Raw genomic sequence first — 15,481 nt, 5'->3', positions numbered from 1 at the left:
AAGAACTAAAAAGCCTCTTGATTAAAGTGAAAGAAGAGAGTGAAAAAGTTGGCTTAAAGCTCAACATTCAGAAAACGAAGATCATGGCATCCGGTCCCATCACTTCATGGCAAATAGATGGGGAAACAGTGGAAACAGTGTCAGACTTTATTTTTTTGGGCTCCAAAATCATTGCAGATAGTGACTGCAGCCATGAAATTAAAAGACACTTACTCCTTGGAAGGAAAATTATGACCAACCTAGATAGCATATTCAAAAGCAGAGACATTTCTTTGCCAACAAAGGTCCGTCTAGTCAAGGTTATAGTTTTTCCAGTGGTCATGTATGGATGTGAGAATTGGACTGTGAAGAAAGCTGAGCGCCGAAGAATAGATACTTTTGAACTGTGGTGTTGGAGAAGACTCTTGAGAGTCTCTTGGACTGCAAGGAGATCCAACCAGTCCATCCTAAAGGAGATCAGTCCTGGGTGTTCATTGGTAGGACTGATGCTGAAGCTGAAACTCTAATACTTTGGCCACCTCATGCAAAGAGTTGACTCATTGGAAAAGACCCTGATGCTGGGAGGGATTGAGGGCAGGAGGAGAAGGGGACCACAGAGGATGAGATGGCTAGATGGCGTCACCGACTTGATGGACATGAGTTTGGATAAACTCTGGGAGTTGGTGATGGACAGGGAGTCCTGGCATGGTGCGATTCATGGGGTCGCAAAGAGTCAGACACGACTGAGCAACTGAACTGAACTGAACTGCCCTTGGTAGAAAATGCCCGTAACTAAATAACTTCATTTATCAAACTTCATCCTTTGACTACCTGAAGGCCAGTTACCCTCTTCATCTGAAGTAGACTTGGCAAATAAAACAATCCAGGTATGATGATCATTTTAATTATGGATTCACTTCATTTGTATTTAAATGATAATAATGTATTCTACCAATGTGATTTGTACAATATCCATTGAATGCAAAGCAGTATATATACATTTTGGAGACTAGAAGGGATGTGTGTAAAATTAACACTTGCCTCAAACATTTCATGATTTAATCGTATATAGAATAAATATGAGCTATACATAACATGGAGAAGGCAATGGCACCCCACTCCAGTACTCTTGCCTGGAAAATCCCATGGACGGAGGAGCCTGTTAGGTGGCAGTCCATGGGGTCGCTAAGAGTTCGGCACTACTGAGCAACTTCACTTTCACTTTTCCTTTTCATGCATTGGAGAAGGAAATGGCAACCCACTCCAGTATTCTTGCCTGGAGAATCCCAGGGACGGGAGAGCCTAGTGGGCTGCCGTCTGTGGGGTCGCACAGAGTCGCACACAACTGAAGGGACTTAGCAGCAGCAGCAGCAGCATACATAACATTATATATAACAGCTTTAAATCTGCTATGAAGTGCTAAGTAAACAAGCACAAAGAGATCCAAACTGACCCAAAAGGAATTAAATTAACCTGAAACTAGTCTTAGTGATGATAAACATTACCAGTGGGAGAACTAGAGTTGACTGTCTTTTAAAGGGTCACTTGCATCTCCTCATTTCTGTAAGGGAAACTCCTAACTTCTGGATAATCTCTGGCTCCTGAGTGCTTGCCTGGCTCTGACCCATCCTGGGTTGACTGTGAGCTTCTGTTGCTGGCCTGCTCTTGAAGGTTTGCCTGAAATGAAGTACTATGCTTCCTCTCTTTTAGCCTCTGTGTACTTCTGGAGTCAACAAGTTGTGTGTCCAGCTCCCAGCATCTGCCTTGGTTTTCCCAGCCCTGATTAATCATACTGTTCCCACCATCTAGAAATCCCCAGGCCAGAGAAATCACCAACACAGTGGATTGGATCTACTCAGAATCCCTACTCATCAGGGTGTCCTCAGGCGTGAGTTAACAGGTGCCATGTGTTCAGCTGTGTCCAACTTTTTATAACCGCATGGACTGTGGACTGCCAGGATCCTCTGTCCATGGAATTTCCAAGGCAAGAATACTGGAGTAGGTTGCCATGGCCTCCTCCAGGGGATCTTTCTGAATCGGGGATCGAACCCTTGTCTCTTGTGTCTCTCGCATTGGTAGGCAGATTCTTTACCGCTGTAAGGATACAATCCTTGAAAGGAGCTATGAGTTGCAAGTTATACAGGAATATACAGTGCCTGACACAAAACAAACACATAATATATGATGATTTCCAGAGTATTCTGGGACTTTCTTTGGGGGTAAGGGGAACCAGAAAAAAACTTAACTTACACAAAATAGTCAAATCTCCCAACTCTTCTTGCAGTCGAAGCCAACTACAGGGGTTTTTGGGGTGAGGACCTAGCGGAACACTAACAAACACTTGTGAAGGGATAAATAAAATGTGAAATTGACATCTATGTGGACAAGAATGTATCATTTTAGGGAGATGATCCAAGTGGTATTTTAGTAAAGGTATTTAGTAAATATTTAGTAAAATATTTAGTATTTTATTTAAGTTCTTACAGTAAAGGAATCCAAGAATTAATATAAATGGTTTCCGAGGAACAAGCCTAAATTGTTAATATCACTGGGTCCCAAAAGGTGTCAGATATTACTCTGCCTCTCAATATTAATTCTCTACCTCTTAATTTTAGTACAGTAATTCCCCTACATAGGAACCAGTTCTGTTCCGAGAGTGCATTTGTTAAGTCCAATTTGTTGGTTAGTCTAACAAAAGTTAGCCTAGGGACCTCTCAGCTATATACTCTCAGCTATATAGTACTGTACTGTAATAGGTTTACAATACTTTTTCACACAAATAATATGTACATAAAAAACAAACACAAAAAAAGAAAATATTTTTAATCTGACTATACAGTACCTTGAAAAGCACAGTAGTATAGTACCACGTTGGCACAGACAGGCTGGAACACATGATCACACCTTTGAAAGTCTGTAACTTTCAAGATTCATATGTCGAGGACTTACTGTAAAAAACTCCCCACATCTCATTAGTATGCATGGCTGCCCAACTAGATACATTTCCCAGTCTCCCTTGCAGCTGATTCAGCCTTGTGATGAAGTTCTGGCCAAGGGCATGAGAGTGAAAGTGAGGTGTGGAACTTGTCGCCCACCCTCAGTCCCTCTGAGGCTAGAACTTGCAAGGGATCCTAGTAGGCCAACTTCAACCATACGGACAAAAACAAAACCCTAGCGTGTTGGTTCTCCAACATCCTCTGCTCTACCGGAGGAACTATATTAAATACTGGTTCTTCGTCCTACAGGCTGATGTAGACAGTCCTAGGGGATGCTGGAGCAGTCAGATAGGACACGAGGTCTCTTAATGACCTGATGACGCTGCTCATTTCCCGGGACACTGTTGGGCAATAGTACTGAAAAATTAAATAACCACAGCGCCAAGAGAGGATACAAAAAAGGCATGTTGATTACATACCACTTTCATAGTCACAAACACTCCTTCTATGTTGTTTAAACTACTGTTGTTTGGCCTCAGAGAAAGCAGCTGAACAAATATTCTTGTAAATATACATAATAAACACAAAAATCCTGGTCTTCTGGAAAAACAATTATAAGTACAGGTTTAAAAAAAAAAGGACGGTTCTTTTCTAAAAAAAAAAAAAGAAGTGTGGTTTTAGCATAATCTAGGGAAACCATTGGTGAGCTACAGAAGAGTCATTAAAGAAAAGCTAAAAATGAACTTTAAACATTAAGATTACTCCACTTGACAAGACAAAGGCAAAAAATAGAATAAAGTTTGCCAATTTGTTAATAATTTGCATAAATTAATATGAATTTGGAAGCAAAATGTGAAATCTAAAAAAAAAAAGTGACTTTAGGACAGAGTTAAATACTAATTTATCTAACAGGCCGATTTTTGATAGGCTACAGGTTAGACTTCTTTAATAAAGAAATGGACTCATCTTTATTTGTTCCTCTGTCATCCTCAACATATGACTTCTATTTCATGGTCCAAAATGGCTTTCCCATCATCTACTATCACAATCTCATACCAGCCAGGGAGAAGGGGAAGACTCTGCCAGGGATCTCATTATTAAGAGGGACAAGAAAAATTGAGAAAAAAGTATATCTAGAATATTCCAGAAAATGTGGAGAATGTAAAATCTATAAATAAAATATATTTCTATATATATTACAATTACATAAAGTCAAACATGGCATGGATATACACTGTAAAAAATGCAAGTCCCCTTTACTCTCCTAATTTCGCCTCTGGGAAAATAATGAGTTATTAAAATAATCTTTGAATGTGTGGTGTGGGACTAACATTTAGGTGAAATAATGTCTTTTCACAGCTCTTCCCCTAGTACTACTGACAGAAATAAAAGTTTGGAATAGGAGATGTCATTTTTGGAATCCTACGTTTCTTTCTTTGGGGCAATAGTCTCAAACAAGAAAAAACTAGAATCCAAGGGAGCAAGACACCAAGGCCAAGTTGAGACATTACAAGGCATCAAAGGAAAACAGTGTTTCTTGCACAACCGCTGAAAATGTGTCACCGTCTATAAAGCTTCTCCTCCTGGCAAGAAGACAACTTAAATAGATAATTAAAATCACAAAAGTGGCAAAGCAAAGTCAAACAGAGATATCAACCCTTATTTGACTTTCTCAGAGAAATGAAGCTTTGAAGTGAATTAAAATGCTTATGCATTCGTATTCTACATTGCTAGATTTTTGCTATAAACCCAGAAAATAGTTTCATATCAGTATTCTAAATTTAACCAGCTGGGGTCATTTCTTAAGTATTATACCATTTAACCTTTTCAAATGAAGGGCCTGTCTTTTCATGGAAAATATGTATTTAGAACATAATGTCCTTGGCTTAGATATTCTCCAATGAAATAGGCCTTTTTTTGTACATTATACTTAGCTATATGGCAAAGCTAGAATTAAAAAAAAAAATTATTCAAGGATTCAAAGTCTGAAATCATCCACAGTAACTAAAAGTGTTTAAGTATCAGAACCTCAACTAAAGGTATCAATTGTCTTAAAAATTGCAATCAGTGAATTCATGGATCAAATGCAATAGTTCATGAGAATGGGGAAATTTAGAAAACAAAGTTTTTATTAGATGTGTTGAGATTTGAATGATTATACTCAAAACTACTGGTAAAGTGACCCAACCACACTTTCAAGAAAAGAAACATTTACTAAGTTGAGAATAATAAAAATGCATCTATTATGAAAAATAAATATTCGAAATAAGATTTTAAATACTTAATAAAAAACAAAAACAATTATCTTTAGGTCAAATCAGTTATACCTAAAACTCAAGCATAACAATTTAATTTGGTATTAAATTATATGTTCAAATATAATGCCAGGTATAGAGTAAAAAGGGCTTCCCAGGAGGCACTAGTGGTAAAGAATCCACCTACCAACAGGAGACTTCAGTTCAGTCCCTGGGTGGGGAAGATCCCCTAGAGTAGGAAATGGCAACCCACTCCAATATTCTTGCCTGGAGAATCTCAGGGACAGAGAAGCCTGGCAGGCTATAGTCCATGGGGTTGCAAAGAGTTGGACATGACTGAAGAGACTTAGCATGCACAAATGCAGAGTAAAAAAAAAAAACTCTCAAAAGACAAGTACTGGGGAAAAAATGTAATCTGACAAAATGTTGTCAAGTAAACCACTGTTTCTTTTTTAAAAGTGTGGGCAATGACTGCAATGTGCATTAAATGTAATGCATAAACTGTACATCATTTATACCATGATTTTTAAAAATGATTATGTCATTATTTCCAAGATTTGAGCCTAGTCATAATAGATATAATAATAAATTAAGGCAAGCTACTTCCCTCTTCTGACTTCTAAATTTATATGTTGCATTTTAAAAAGTCACATTTCACCTACAGAAGTTGATTTACATTTTAGGCCAGCCCTGTGAGACAGTATCGACTATGTTTTCCAGATATGCAAGGAGGCATAAAGAGGCTATGTAAGTTGCCAACATTACACTATTTGTACATTTCAGTACCGAGACTTTAACCAAGGTTACTGGGCCTCTAAACCCATGGCCTGTACCATGCACTTCACCCCATTGACCCCATGCGGGAGGCAGAGCTGCTGGCAAGTGGTCACAGAGAGATTCAAAGGGTGTGTCCCAGCAGTTCCAGAATTTTACAACATGCAAGAGTTTTTAAAAAGTTTAGACTCTATCATGACGTTTTGCTGTGGGTCTGTTCCATGGCAGGATGGCTCGGAAAATTTTGTCAAGTGCTTTCCTTGCCTCCAGCTCCATGGTGGCTCTTGATTTACCAAGCGATGCATATGACTTCCACAATGTTCTGCTGAAGCTGCTTTAGTTCCCTTTTTTATCTATCATTTCCATCTCCTCAGCTATATGCATCTCCCTCAAACATCCCTCAGTTCAGTTCAGTTCAGTCGCTCAGTCGTGTCCGACTCTGCGACCCCATGAATCGCAGCATGCCAGGCCTCCCTGTCCATCACCAACTCCTGGAATTCACTCAAACTCACATCCATCGAGTTAGTGATTCCATCCAGCCATCTCATCCTCTGTTGTCCCCTTCTCCTCCTGCCCCCAATCCCTCCCAGCATCAGTTGACTTTTCCAATGAGTCAACTCTTCGCATGAGGTGGCCAAAGTACTGGAGTTTCAGCTTTAGCATCATTCCTTCCAAAGAACACCCAGGCCTGATCTCCTCTAGAATGGACTGGTTGGATCTCCTTGCAGTCCAAGGGACTCTCAAGAGTCTTCTCCAAAACCACATTTCAAAAGCACCAATTCTTTGGCACTCAGCTTTCTTCACAGTCCAACTCTCACATCCATCCATAACCACTGGAAAAACCATAGCCTTGACTAGATGGACATTTGTTGGCAAAGAAAAGTCTCTGCTTTTCAATATGCTATGTAGGTTGGTCATAACTTTCCTTCTAAGGAGTAAGAGTCTTTTAATTTCATGGCTGCAGTCACCATCTGCAGTGATCTTCGAGCCCCAAAAAATAAAGTCTGACACTGTTTCCACTGTGTCCCCATCTATTTCCCATGAAGTGATAGGACCAGATGCCATGATCTTCGTTTTCTGAATGTTGAGCTTTAAGCCAACTTTTTCACTCTCCTCTTTCACTTTAATCAAGAGGCTTTTTAGTTCCTCTTCACTTTCTGCCATAAGGGTGGCGTTATCTGCATATCTGAGGTTATTGATATTTCTCGTGGCAAATATCCCTAGACATCCCTTAATGTTTATAACCTGTTTCTCTCCTTGCATTTACTACCAGCCTCCTTGAATAGCTTCTCCATCCATCTTCATCTCCTCGGCTTCCACTCAGATCACGTCTTCCAGCTCCTTCTTAGGCTCATGCATGTTCCTGAAGCCAAAACTTCAGTGACGTTCTAATTGCCAAATCCAGTTGCCTCTTCAGTCTTCACACGACCTACTTCTGTAAAGCTCTGAGAGTTGAAAGGAACCTTTCTTCTGGAAGCTAGATCTTTCCTTGGCTTTCAAGAGATCACTTGAACCCAGTTCTTTGTTTCAACGCTTGACGACTCAGTCCAAGTCACCAGTGCACTCTACATCCTACATCCTATTCTTGGTTAGGATGTTTTCTTCCTTGAATTGCTTCCCCTTGGTCATCTCATCTACCTGATGGCTTCAACATACATGATTAGTTACTTTCTCCATCTCTTCCACATTCTAATCTTCAAAAATCATAGCAGACTTTGAATTCAGTAAGTTGAAAAACAAAGTCACTTTTCTCCTCCTCCCCACACTGTTCTGCCTCCTTGCACTTCGAGTTAATGACCCTCCGCATCCTATCTTCAAAGTAGAAACCATTCTAATATTCTCCATTCTACTTAAGTTTCCACTTCTGAGTGAACATAAATGCTAATGGTTCTACCCAAGAAATGTCTCATGGTTGTTGGGTGTTTTGATGTTTTGTGGTTTTATTTATTTATTTTTTTTAGAGTTTTGTTTGGGCTTAGTTTTTTTTATCTTCATCATTGTTTCTACTTTAGATCAGACATTCCACAGTTCTTACCTGGACCAGTGAAATGTTTGAAACTCCTAACAGGTAACCAGATTTCAATCTTCATTTCTCAACTCTGTTGACAGAATTCTCTTGCTAAGAAACAAAACTAATCTCAATAAAGCCTACTCATATCAATGTTATCAAATTATAATACAGCATAATCATGCAGATGAAGCCTTAAGACTAAAGACACATCCCTCTCCACATCCCCCTAGACAGCAAGTCAGTTCTGGTCACATGATTAACACTCCAAATATCAGAACTATGCAAGAGCCCCATTTAATTCATGGTATGTTTCTTACTGTAATTACTGTAAATAGTCAGGACTGCTTAAGAGCTACTTCCTGATGTCATCCTCGAGAATACACCTTCAGGCTAACGACTCGAAAAAAAGAACTCAGTCAAGCCAGCTCCGGAGTAGGGTCCAATCAGGATGATCAACAGGAAGTGTCTTAAGGTTTAGGATGAAAATAGGGCAGGGTCTGCAGACCTGGAGAGCAAGATCACTTTGGCAGGAGCAGAAATCTGTGTTACACAAGCTAGACTATATTTATGTTTTGTGTCGTTTCCGGGATTACTGGTCTGTGCACTCCCTCAGTAAACAGTAACAACTTTTGGAAGTTTATAAACTGTCCCAGATTAAGAGGAGCAAGAAAACACCTTCTCTGCATTCTTGTGTGAATGGACAAAGAAGAATGTAGGCTGAAGGCCAGTGTGTTAGTCGCTCAGTCATGTCCAACTCTACAACCCCATGGACGATAGCCTGCCAGGCTCCTCTGTCCATGGGATTCTCCAGGCAAAAATACTGGAGTGGGTTGCCATTTCCTTCTCTGGGAGATCCTCCCTATCCAGGCTCGACCAGATTGCAGGCAGATTCTTTACCATCCGAGCCACTAGGGGAGCCAGAAGGCCAGGGAGGTGGCGGAAATAAAGAACAAGAGGAAGGAGTCCCAAGTCCAAATTCAAAGACATAGATTCAGGGAATCTTGGCCTGGCAACTTCTTCCCATAAGCGACCCCTTCCCAGTGCCAACCTTGGAGGCCCTGGACTTATTATTAATAAGCGGGCAAGCCCCACACAACTGACTTCTCATTGTCTTTGACTGAAGTCATAATTCTTAAGAATGGAATCCTTCTCAAACTGCTCTGAATGCATCTCATCTCTTCCCAATACTCAAAAAGCATACAGGACTATTTATCCCCATTAATTAAGAATCTTTCAGCACTGGAGCATGCCAAGCCATGCCAGCACCACCCACCGCCTGCCATACCACAGTCACCCTCAATGTGTTTTACTATTTTAGGATGGACAAATTTCTTCCAAGTCTGGTACGTTCCTCCTCATCCTTCAGGAGCCGGCTCTATTATCACCTCTTACCCACCCTTCCCCTGACCCCAGGGTGAGGGAGTCCCTTGTGCCTACCTGCCACTTGGCTTATTACTCTATCACTTCAGCTCCCAGATGGCACTGTGATTATTTGAATACTGAGGGTTCAGCCAGCAATATATAATGCTGAGGGGCACACAGGTCCACGCAAAACATAAGCCTATGCATTATTATGTATTGAATCAATTTATCTTTACCTCAAAATGCTGCATCATGACTGAAACCCATTCAAACCATTTTGTTTGCTTTTGCTTCATCTGTCTATTTGTTTTCTTGAGTACCTGCTGTTTACAAAGCACCATGATGAGCTCAAGTAAAGCACACAGAGGAAGTAAAGGTGCCATCTCTACTCTCTCAGAGTTTACCACCCAGATGAGGTGTTTTTCTAACTGCTTTAGCAAAACCACAAATCAGAGGACAGTGGGGCTACATGAGGAGGTCCCAGGGTGAAGAGCCTGAAGCCACACAATTCAACTCCCTGGATCCTCTTCAAGGGCTCCTGAAGCAAAACCCCAAAAGCCTGGAGCTCTCAGGAGCACCATGTGAAAGAGCTAAGGGCTTTCCAGGTGGTGCAGTGGTAAAGAATCCGCCTGCCAATGCAAGAGATGCAGGTTCGATCCTGGTTTGGAAAGATCCCCTGGAGTAGGAAATGGCAACCCACTCCTGTATTCTTGCCTGAAAAATTCCATGGACAGAGGAGCCTGGCAGGCTACAGTCTACGGGGTTGCAAAGAGTAGGACACAACTGAGCACAAGAGATTCACATATAATAAGCCAAATCAGGTAAGAAATACACAGTTGCTCAGTATAAACCGTAAAGCACCATACTAACTCTGACTGTTGTTACATAGACTGCAATATGTCACTGTCTTAACGTCAAGATTACCATGGGAAGGACCAAACTGATCAAAGGGAAACACAGAGAAAGAGGAAGCAGAGACTCAGAGACACAGAAAAAGGGCAGAGGAGAATATAATAGACACGCAAATCAGACACTCACCTTGACCAAAATCTGTGGCTCTCTACAGCAATGAGACACAGGACTCAGATTCTGGGGTATCTGAGGGCAAAGCCTGGACAGGTAACAAATTTCAGAATCTTTTGTTTATGAAAAGATACACAGCTGAACTCAAAGTCTGTGTCTTAATGTTCCAACAATGGGGAATAACTGTGCTTTCTGATTAGCCAGGTACAACCCCAGTGTACATCTGCTTCCGTGTGTAATTATTAATAGCAGGCCCCTGCATCCTCGGAAGTGTCCCAGTTTAAACGAAAATTATATGATCACCCTGCCTCAACACCACCTGCCACAGTAAAATGTGTCGACACAATTTTCCAGGCCCAGTGCAAATGTGAGGCCTTTTATTCAAAAGGAAAGGAAAAAAAAGTGCTATTAAGGATACTGAAGGGCTTCCCTGGTGGCTCAGTGGTAAAGAATTCACCTGCTAATGAAGGAGACTGGGGTTCATGCCTGGCCCCGGAAGATCCCACATGCCGTGGAGCAACTAAGCCCCTGGGCCACAACTACGGAGCCTGTGCTCAACAGCCCAAAAGTTGCAACTACTGAAGCCTCCGTGCCCTAGAGTCCATGCTCTGCAACAAGAGAAGCCACCGCAGTGAGAAGCCCTCACACCACAACTAGAAAGTAGCCTCCACTCTCTGAAGCTAGAGAAAAGGCCAAGCAGCAAGGAACACCCATAAATAAATAAAGAAAACTTTTTCTAGAAGTCTGAAGCTGTATTTTTTCTTTCGTGTATCTGTTCTGCTCACATCCCATCATCCCACTGGACTTCATGTGCAAAGCACAACTTTCAAGACAAAATTAGTAAGAATTTCAATCACTGATGGCACAGAATCAAACTAAGCTTGAGGTCCTTCAGACTTGGCAGCCCTGTGCGACCATATAAGACACACCCTTGAAACTGACCCTGGTCTGTCCTTTCTCCAGGAAACTAGTTACAACCTACTATTGTCCAGACTCTGGACATCAAACACTGGATATAAGATCTATAAAAGCATTTTCTTTTAGAAAAGAAATGTTTTAGAGTATTCCTAATGAAGCCTAGAATTTCACTTCCCAAGCAAAACAAGAACAGAAGTTCAAACAAATTGTCACTCTCTACCATTTTACCTAAGACCTAAAAATAATCAATTCCAATAATATAATCTATCCAAGGACCCAAATGAAAATTTAGACTACAATGGATTTAAATAACAGTGCTACAATGTCCTTAATACCTTGATACCTGATTTAAATAGTTTCACTTTTAAATGCAGACACTACATTTTTAACGTAAAGCTTCTTGTTACATAATACATATGTGCCTGAGTAAAACTTAACTTCCACTATCTATACAGACCAAATGGAAGAAAAAATCAGGAATTTAAGAATGATTGAGGAACTGTCCTTAAAAATGGGGCAGGAGGTTTAGAAGATAAATTCGCGAATACATCCGTTCATTTGTGCAGTAAGCATTTATTGAGTACTTACGATGTCACAAGTACTGCACAAAAGTCTAGGGAAACAGAAGTGAGTAAAATGTGGCCCTGTCTCCAAGAAGCTTGCATTCTAGAAGAATGAGACAAAGCTAGTCAGATACCTGCCCAAGCTTGCTCTGGCTCCAAGGAAGAAGTGACTACAGAGAAGAGTGGGTACTGAACAGTGAGCACTTTAGCCCGGGAAAGGTGGAGGGATGTAGTCATGAAAGTTTTACTGAAGGGGATGAAGAGTCTTGAAAGCCTAGTAGGAAGCCAGCAGGTTGCTAAGGGTTAGGGAGGAGCAGAAGAGGACTGAAGCAACCCATGGGAAGAGGGCGCCACTCAAATGACAGCAGCAAGCTTCAAGGTCAGAGCCTTGTTCAATTAAGAAGTGTGTGCCTAGGTGGCTACTGGAGAGAAGGTGCATATAGATCATACAGACTGATAAAACCAGAGGATGAAAAAGGCAATGTTCATGGACTATCTGGGGGTGGGAAGAAGTGATGGGGGGAAGGTGGGGGAGGGGCGAGGTGCTCTCTCCTTAAAAGGCCAAAGGTGGGAAATAAGAAGAGAAACCATCTTATTAAAAAAAAGTTTCCCCTCAGGCCATATGATCACTTAATCCAGAGAAATAACACAATTTGCTTGCTCCTCCAACCAGTCCATTCTGAAGGAGATCAGCCCTGGCATTTCTTTGGAAGGAATGATGCTAAAGCTAAAACTCCAATACTTTGGCCACCTCATGTGAAGAGTTGACTCATTGGAAAAGACTCTGATGCTGGGAGGGATTGGGGGCAGGAGGAGAAAGGGACGACAGAGGATGAGATGGCTGGATGGCATCACTGACTCGATGGACGTTGAGTCTGAGTGAACTCTGGGAGTCGGTGATGGACAGGGAGGCCTGGCGTGCTGCAATTCACGGGGTTGCAAAGAGTCGGACACGACTGAGCGACTGAACTGAACTGAACTGAAGTAAAAGTATGTTCTTAGGAAAACTAAAAATACGTTTTTCATCGCTGTAACAAAGATCAGAATTAAGAATTACCCTCACCCAGGCTGATGGGCTGAAGTATTGATAGAAATCAAAACAATGACTAATCTAACAAAGATTTACGATTGAATTGGGAATTCATTATCAAATTTTTGAAACAAATTTACCACTGCACTTATTTAATACTACATCTATTTAAAGAAAAAGAAAAAAAAACTTCTTTTGTTTGTCTGTATTTCTGACCATTCCCTAAGGATGGATTCCTAGAACAGGAATTACCAGGCCAAAGGGTTTGAATATTTTTAAAGCTCTTGGTGTGTATCAGGATAAAATTAAAACTAGATTGGCTAATCAACTGAAAGTAACCACATAAAACAGATGACAAGTAAATGCTGCTACAAATAATGCCCCCCAAAGAAAATCTAATGATCTATTATAGGTAGATTTTAAACTTTCAATGTTTATAAAACCAAAAGGAAGTCAGAGTCAGCTTTTGTTTAGGCAGACTGGGCCAATTAATGTTGGTGTGTGTGTGACCATGTACATGAAAATAGCAAATAAAGAAAAGGAAAAGTGGAAGAGTTCATAATTTATAAATGAGAGAATGAATCATAAAATGATCTACTAACAGTAAAATGCAATCTATTTTATACCTCCCATACTTTCTTACCTAACTCTACATAGAATTATATTATCATTTTAAGTAATCAGATGTTAAGATTAGAGGAAAAACTGATACTTTAAATAAAAATCAACACATTGGCTTTTAAGGTAGGTTAGGTTAGCTATTTTTGCAAACTAGGAGTGTTTTGCTCAATACTATTCCCCTATACCTCCAGAAAGAAGTTCCTAATGCAACTTGAAAAGTACTCAGATTCTTCGAAAGTCAAAGAACTTGTTCGCCAACAAAGTTTCATGAAAGTCAAATCTGAAGCTATGAAAAATCAAATTTGCTTTAAAAACATTCTTTTTTTAACACTGACACATGGAAGTGTACAACAATCCTGCTTATCACCAATTACCAGTATATTTGCAAATACCCACACTTTTCCAAAGAATGTGGCCCCTGGGGGCTCAAGTATATCGATTTTAATTTGAGAAGTGAACCAGAAGCCAGTCAGTACGTCTCACCCCAAGAACTGAATTTGCACTATCAACGATTATCAGCAGATGGTGTACCTTTCTCAGAACACTGCGCAGGACATTTGGCCTTTGCAGACCAAGGGGGAATGGAATAGGGTGGTGGAAAGAGAAGTTTAGAAGATTTGAGGGAGATTTTCGCAAAGGCTAAAGGTCCTCTGTGTCTGAATGATGCTCTCCTGCGCGTCTCGGTGGAGAGGAGCCAACCCTCAAATTCTGTGTCTCTGCAGCAGCGAACAGAAAAATATTCAGCTTCTGAGTGATGTCTAAAAAGTTTCTTTCACTGAGTTTTGCCCCTCCTGGCTCTAAAATGAATGAAACATTTTTAGAGCACACTTCCAATGAGTCAAGCTGAAACTCCGAAACAAAGTTCCTGCCAGTTTCAAGAAATCCTGAAGTCGCTGGATGGGAGATTTATTACACCGCTTCTCTGCGCTCAGTGAGAACAGAGGACCCAAGAGCTGAACCCACGGGGGTGGGGATTTAAACCCCGGGTTGGGGGGTGGAGGGAGGAGATAGGAGGACTAGGATGGCGGTGAGCAGTTCCTCTGGCTTTAATATCCCACAGCTGCTGGAGATCATAACCCCGCCGCTCTCTGGGCGCCCTCCCGCTCCGCGCCCCCCTCCCCACCACCAAAGATAACTAAAGAGACTTCACTGCCGTGTAACCTGAATAATGAACTCAAGTTCCATAAGAATCAAGGATTAAAAACAAGCAAAAACTAAATGTACATGAACGTAGCAGCTAGACTTAAAACACCTAGCCAAGAGTCTTCAAACAAAATCCAAAATCCCACCAGAGAGGAAGAGAAGGGGGGCAAAAAATCACGACGCACTCGAGCAGTCCAGGGAGCGCGTAGAGGTGAGAGAGGAGAGATGGAGCCGCAGAGATTCCCCGAACGGGAACCTTCTCCCACGCGAGCTAACTTTTGGCCCTGGCGCGTCTGGAGGCATGCAGCATGCCCCCGCCGGGGGCCCCAGCGTGGGCGCGCACACTGGGACGCCCGCGACGCCCGGACGGGTACCCAGGTGCCCACAGACAATGCCGCCCGCGCGCGCGCCGCTCACCGACACCAGGAACTCCAGCGTGCCCACGTAGTCGCGCTCGGTCTTCTGCAGCTCGCTCAGCACGCACACGCGCAGCCGGAGCTGCTTCTCCAGGTCCCGGGCGCTCTCGGCGCGCCCGTCCCCGCGACCCTCGTCGCTCATGGTGGGCGCCCGGCCGCGCGCCCGCCGCTGCCCCGGATCCCGTGCGCCCGCCGGAGAAAGTGGCCGCCTCCGCCGGGTCCGCTGTGGGACTGGCGACTTTACGTGCCGCGGAGAGGCGGGGGGCGCGGGGAGAAGGAGGGGGCGCCGGGTGCGGGAGGCCGGGGGAACTAGACAGAGGCCGCTCCCGGGGGACCCGGGGACCTGCGCGCCGCGCCCCGCGCGGCTCTGGCCTCACACGGCCCGGGCTGGAGGGGAGGCGGCTCCGGCAGCCCTGGCGGTGACTTGGACATTAATCAAATGCTTTGTAT

The 15,481-nt window shown here is 42.4% G+C and overlaps 1 protein-coding gene across 1 annotated transcript in view; it reads right to left on the bottom strand.

Annotated features, from left to right (window-relative positions):
- Positions 1-15,173, bottom strand: part of PREX2 (phosphatidylinositol-3,4,5-trisphosphate dependent Rac exchange factor 2) — a 296,906-nt gene extending 281,733 nt beyond the window's left edge. The window contains exon 1 of the mRNA XM_052651670.1: positions 15,033-15,173. Within this exon, the coding sequence (XP_052507630.1) occupies positions 15,033-15,173 (141 nt within the window). The remainder of the gene's footprint in view (positions 1-15,032) is intronic.
- Between the last annotated feature and the right edge of the window lie 308 nt (positions 15,174-15,481).

The sequence above is a fragment of the Budorcas taxicolor genome, chromosome 14, assembly GCF_023091745.1.
Source record: "Budorcas taxicolor isolate Tak-1 chromosome 14, Takin1.1, whole genome shotgun sequence".
Classification (NCBI taxonomy): Eukaryota; Metazoa; Chordata; class Mammalia; order Artiodactyla; family Bovidae; genus Budorcas; species Budorcas taxicolor.
This window is presented reverse-complemented; position numbering and strand designations above follow the sequence as displayed.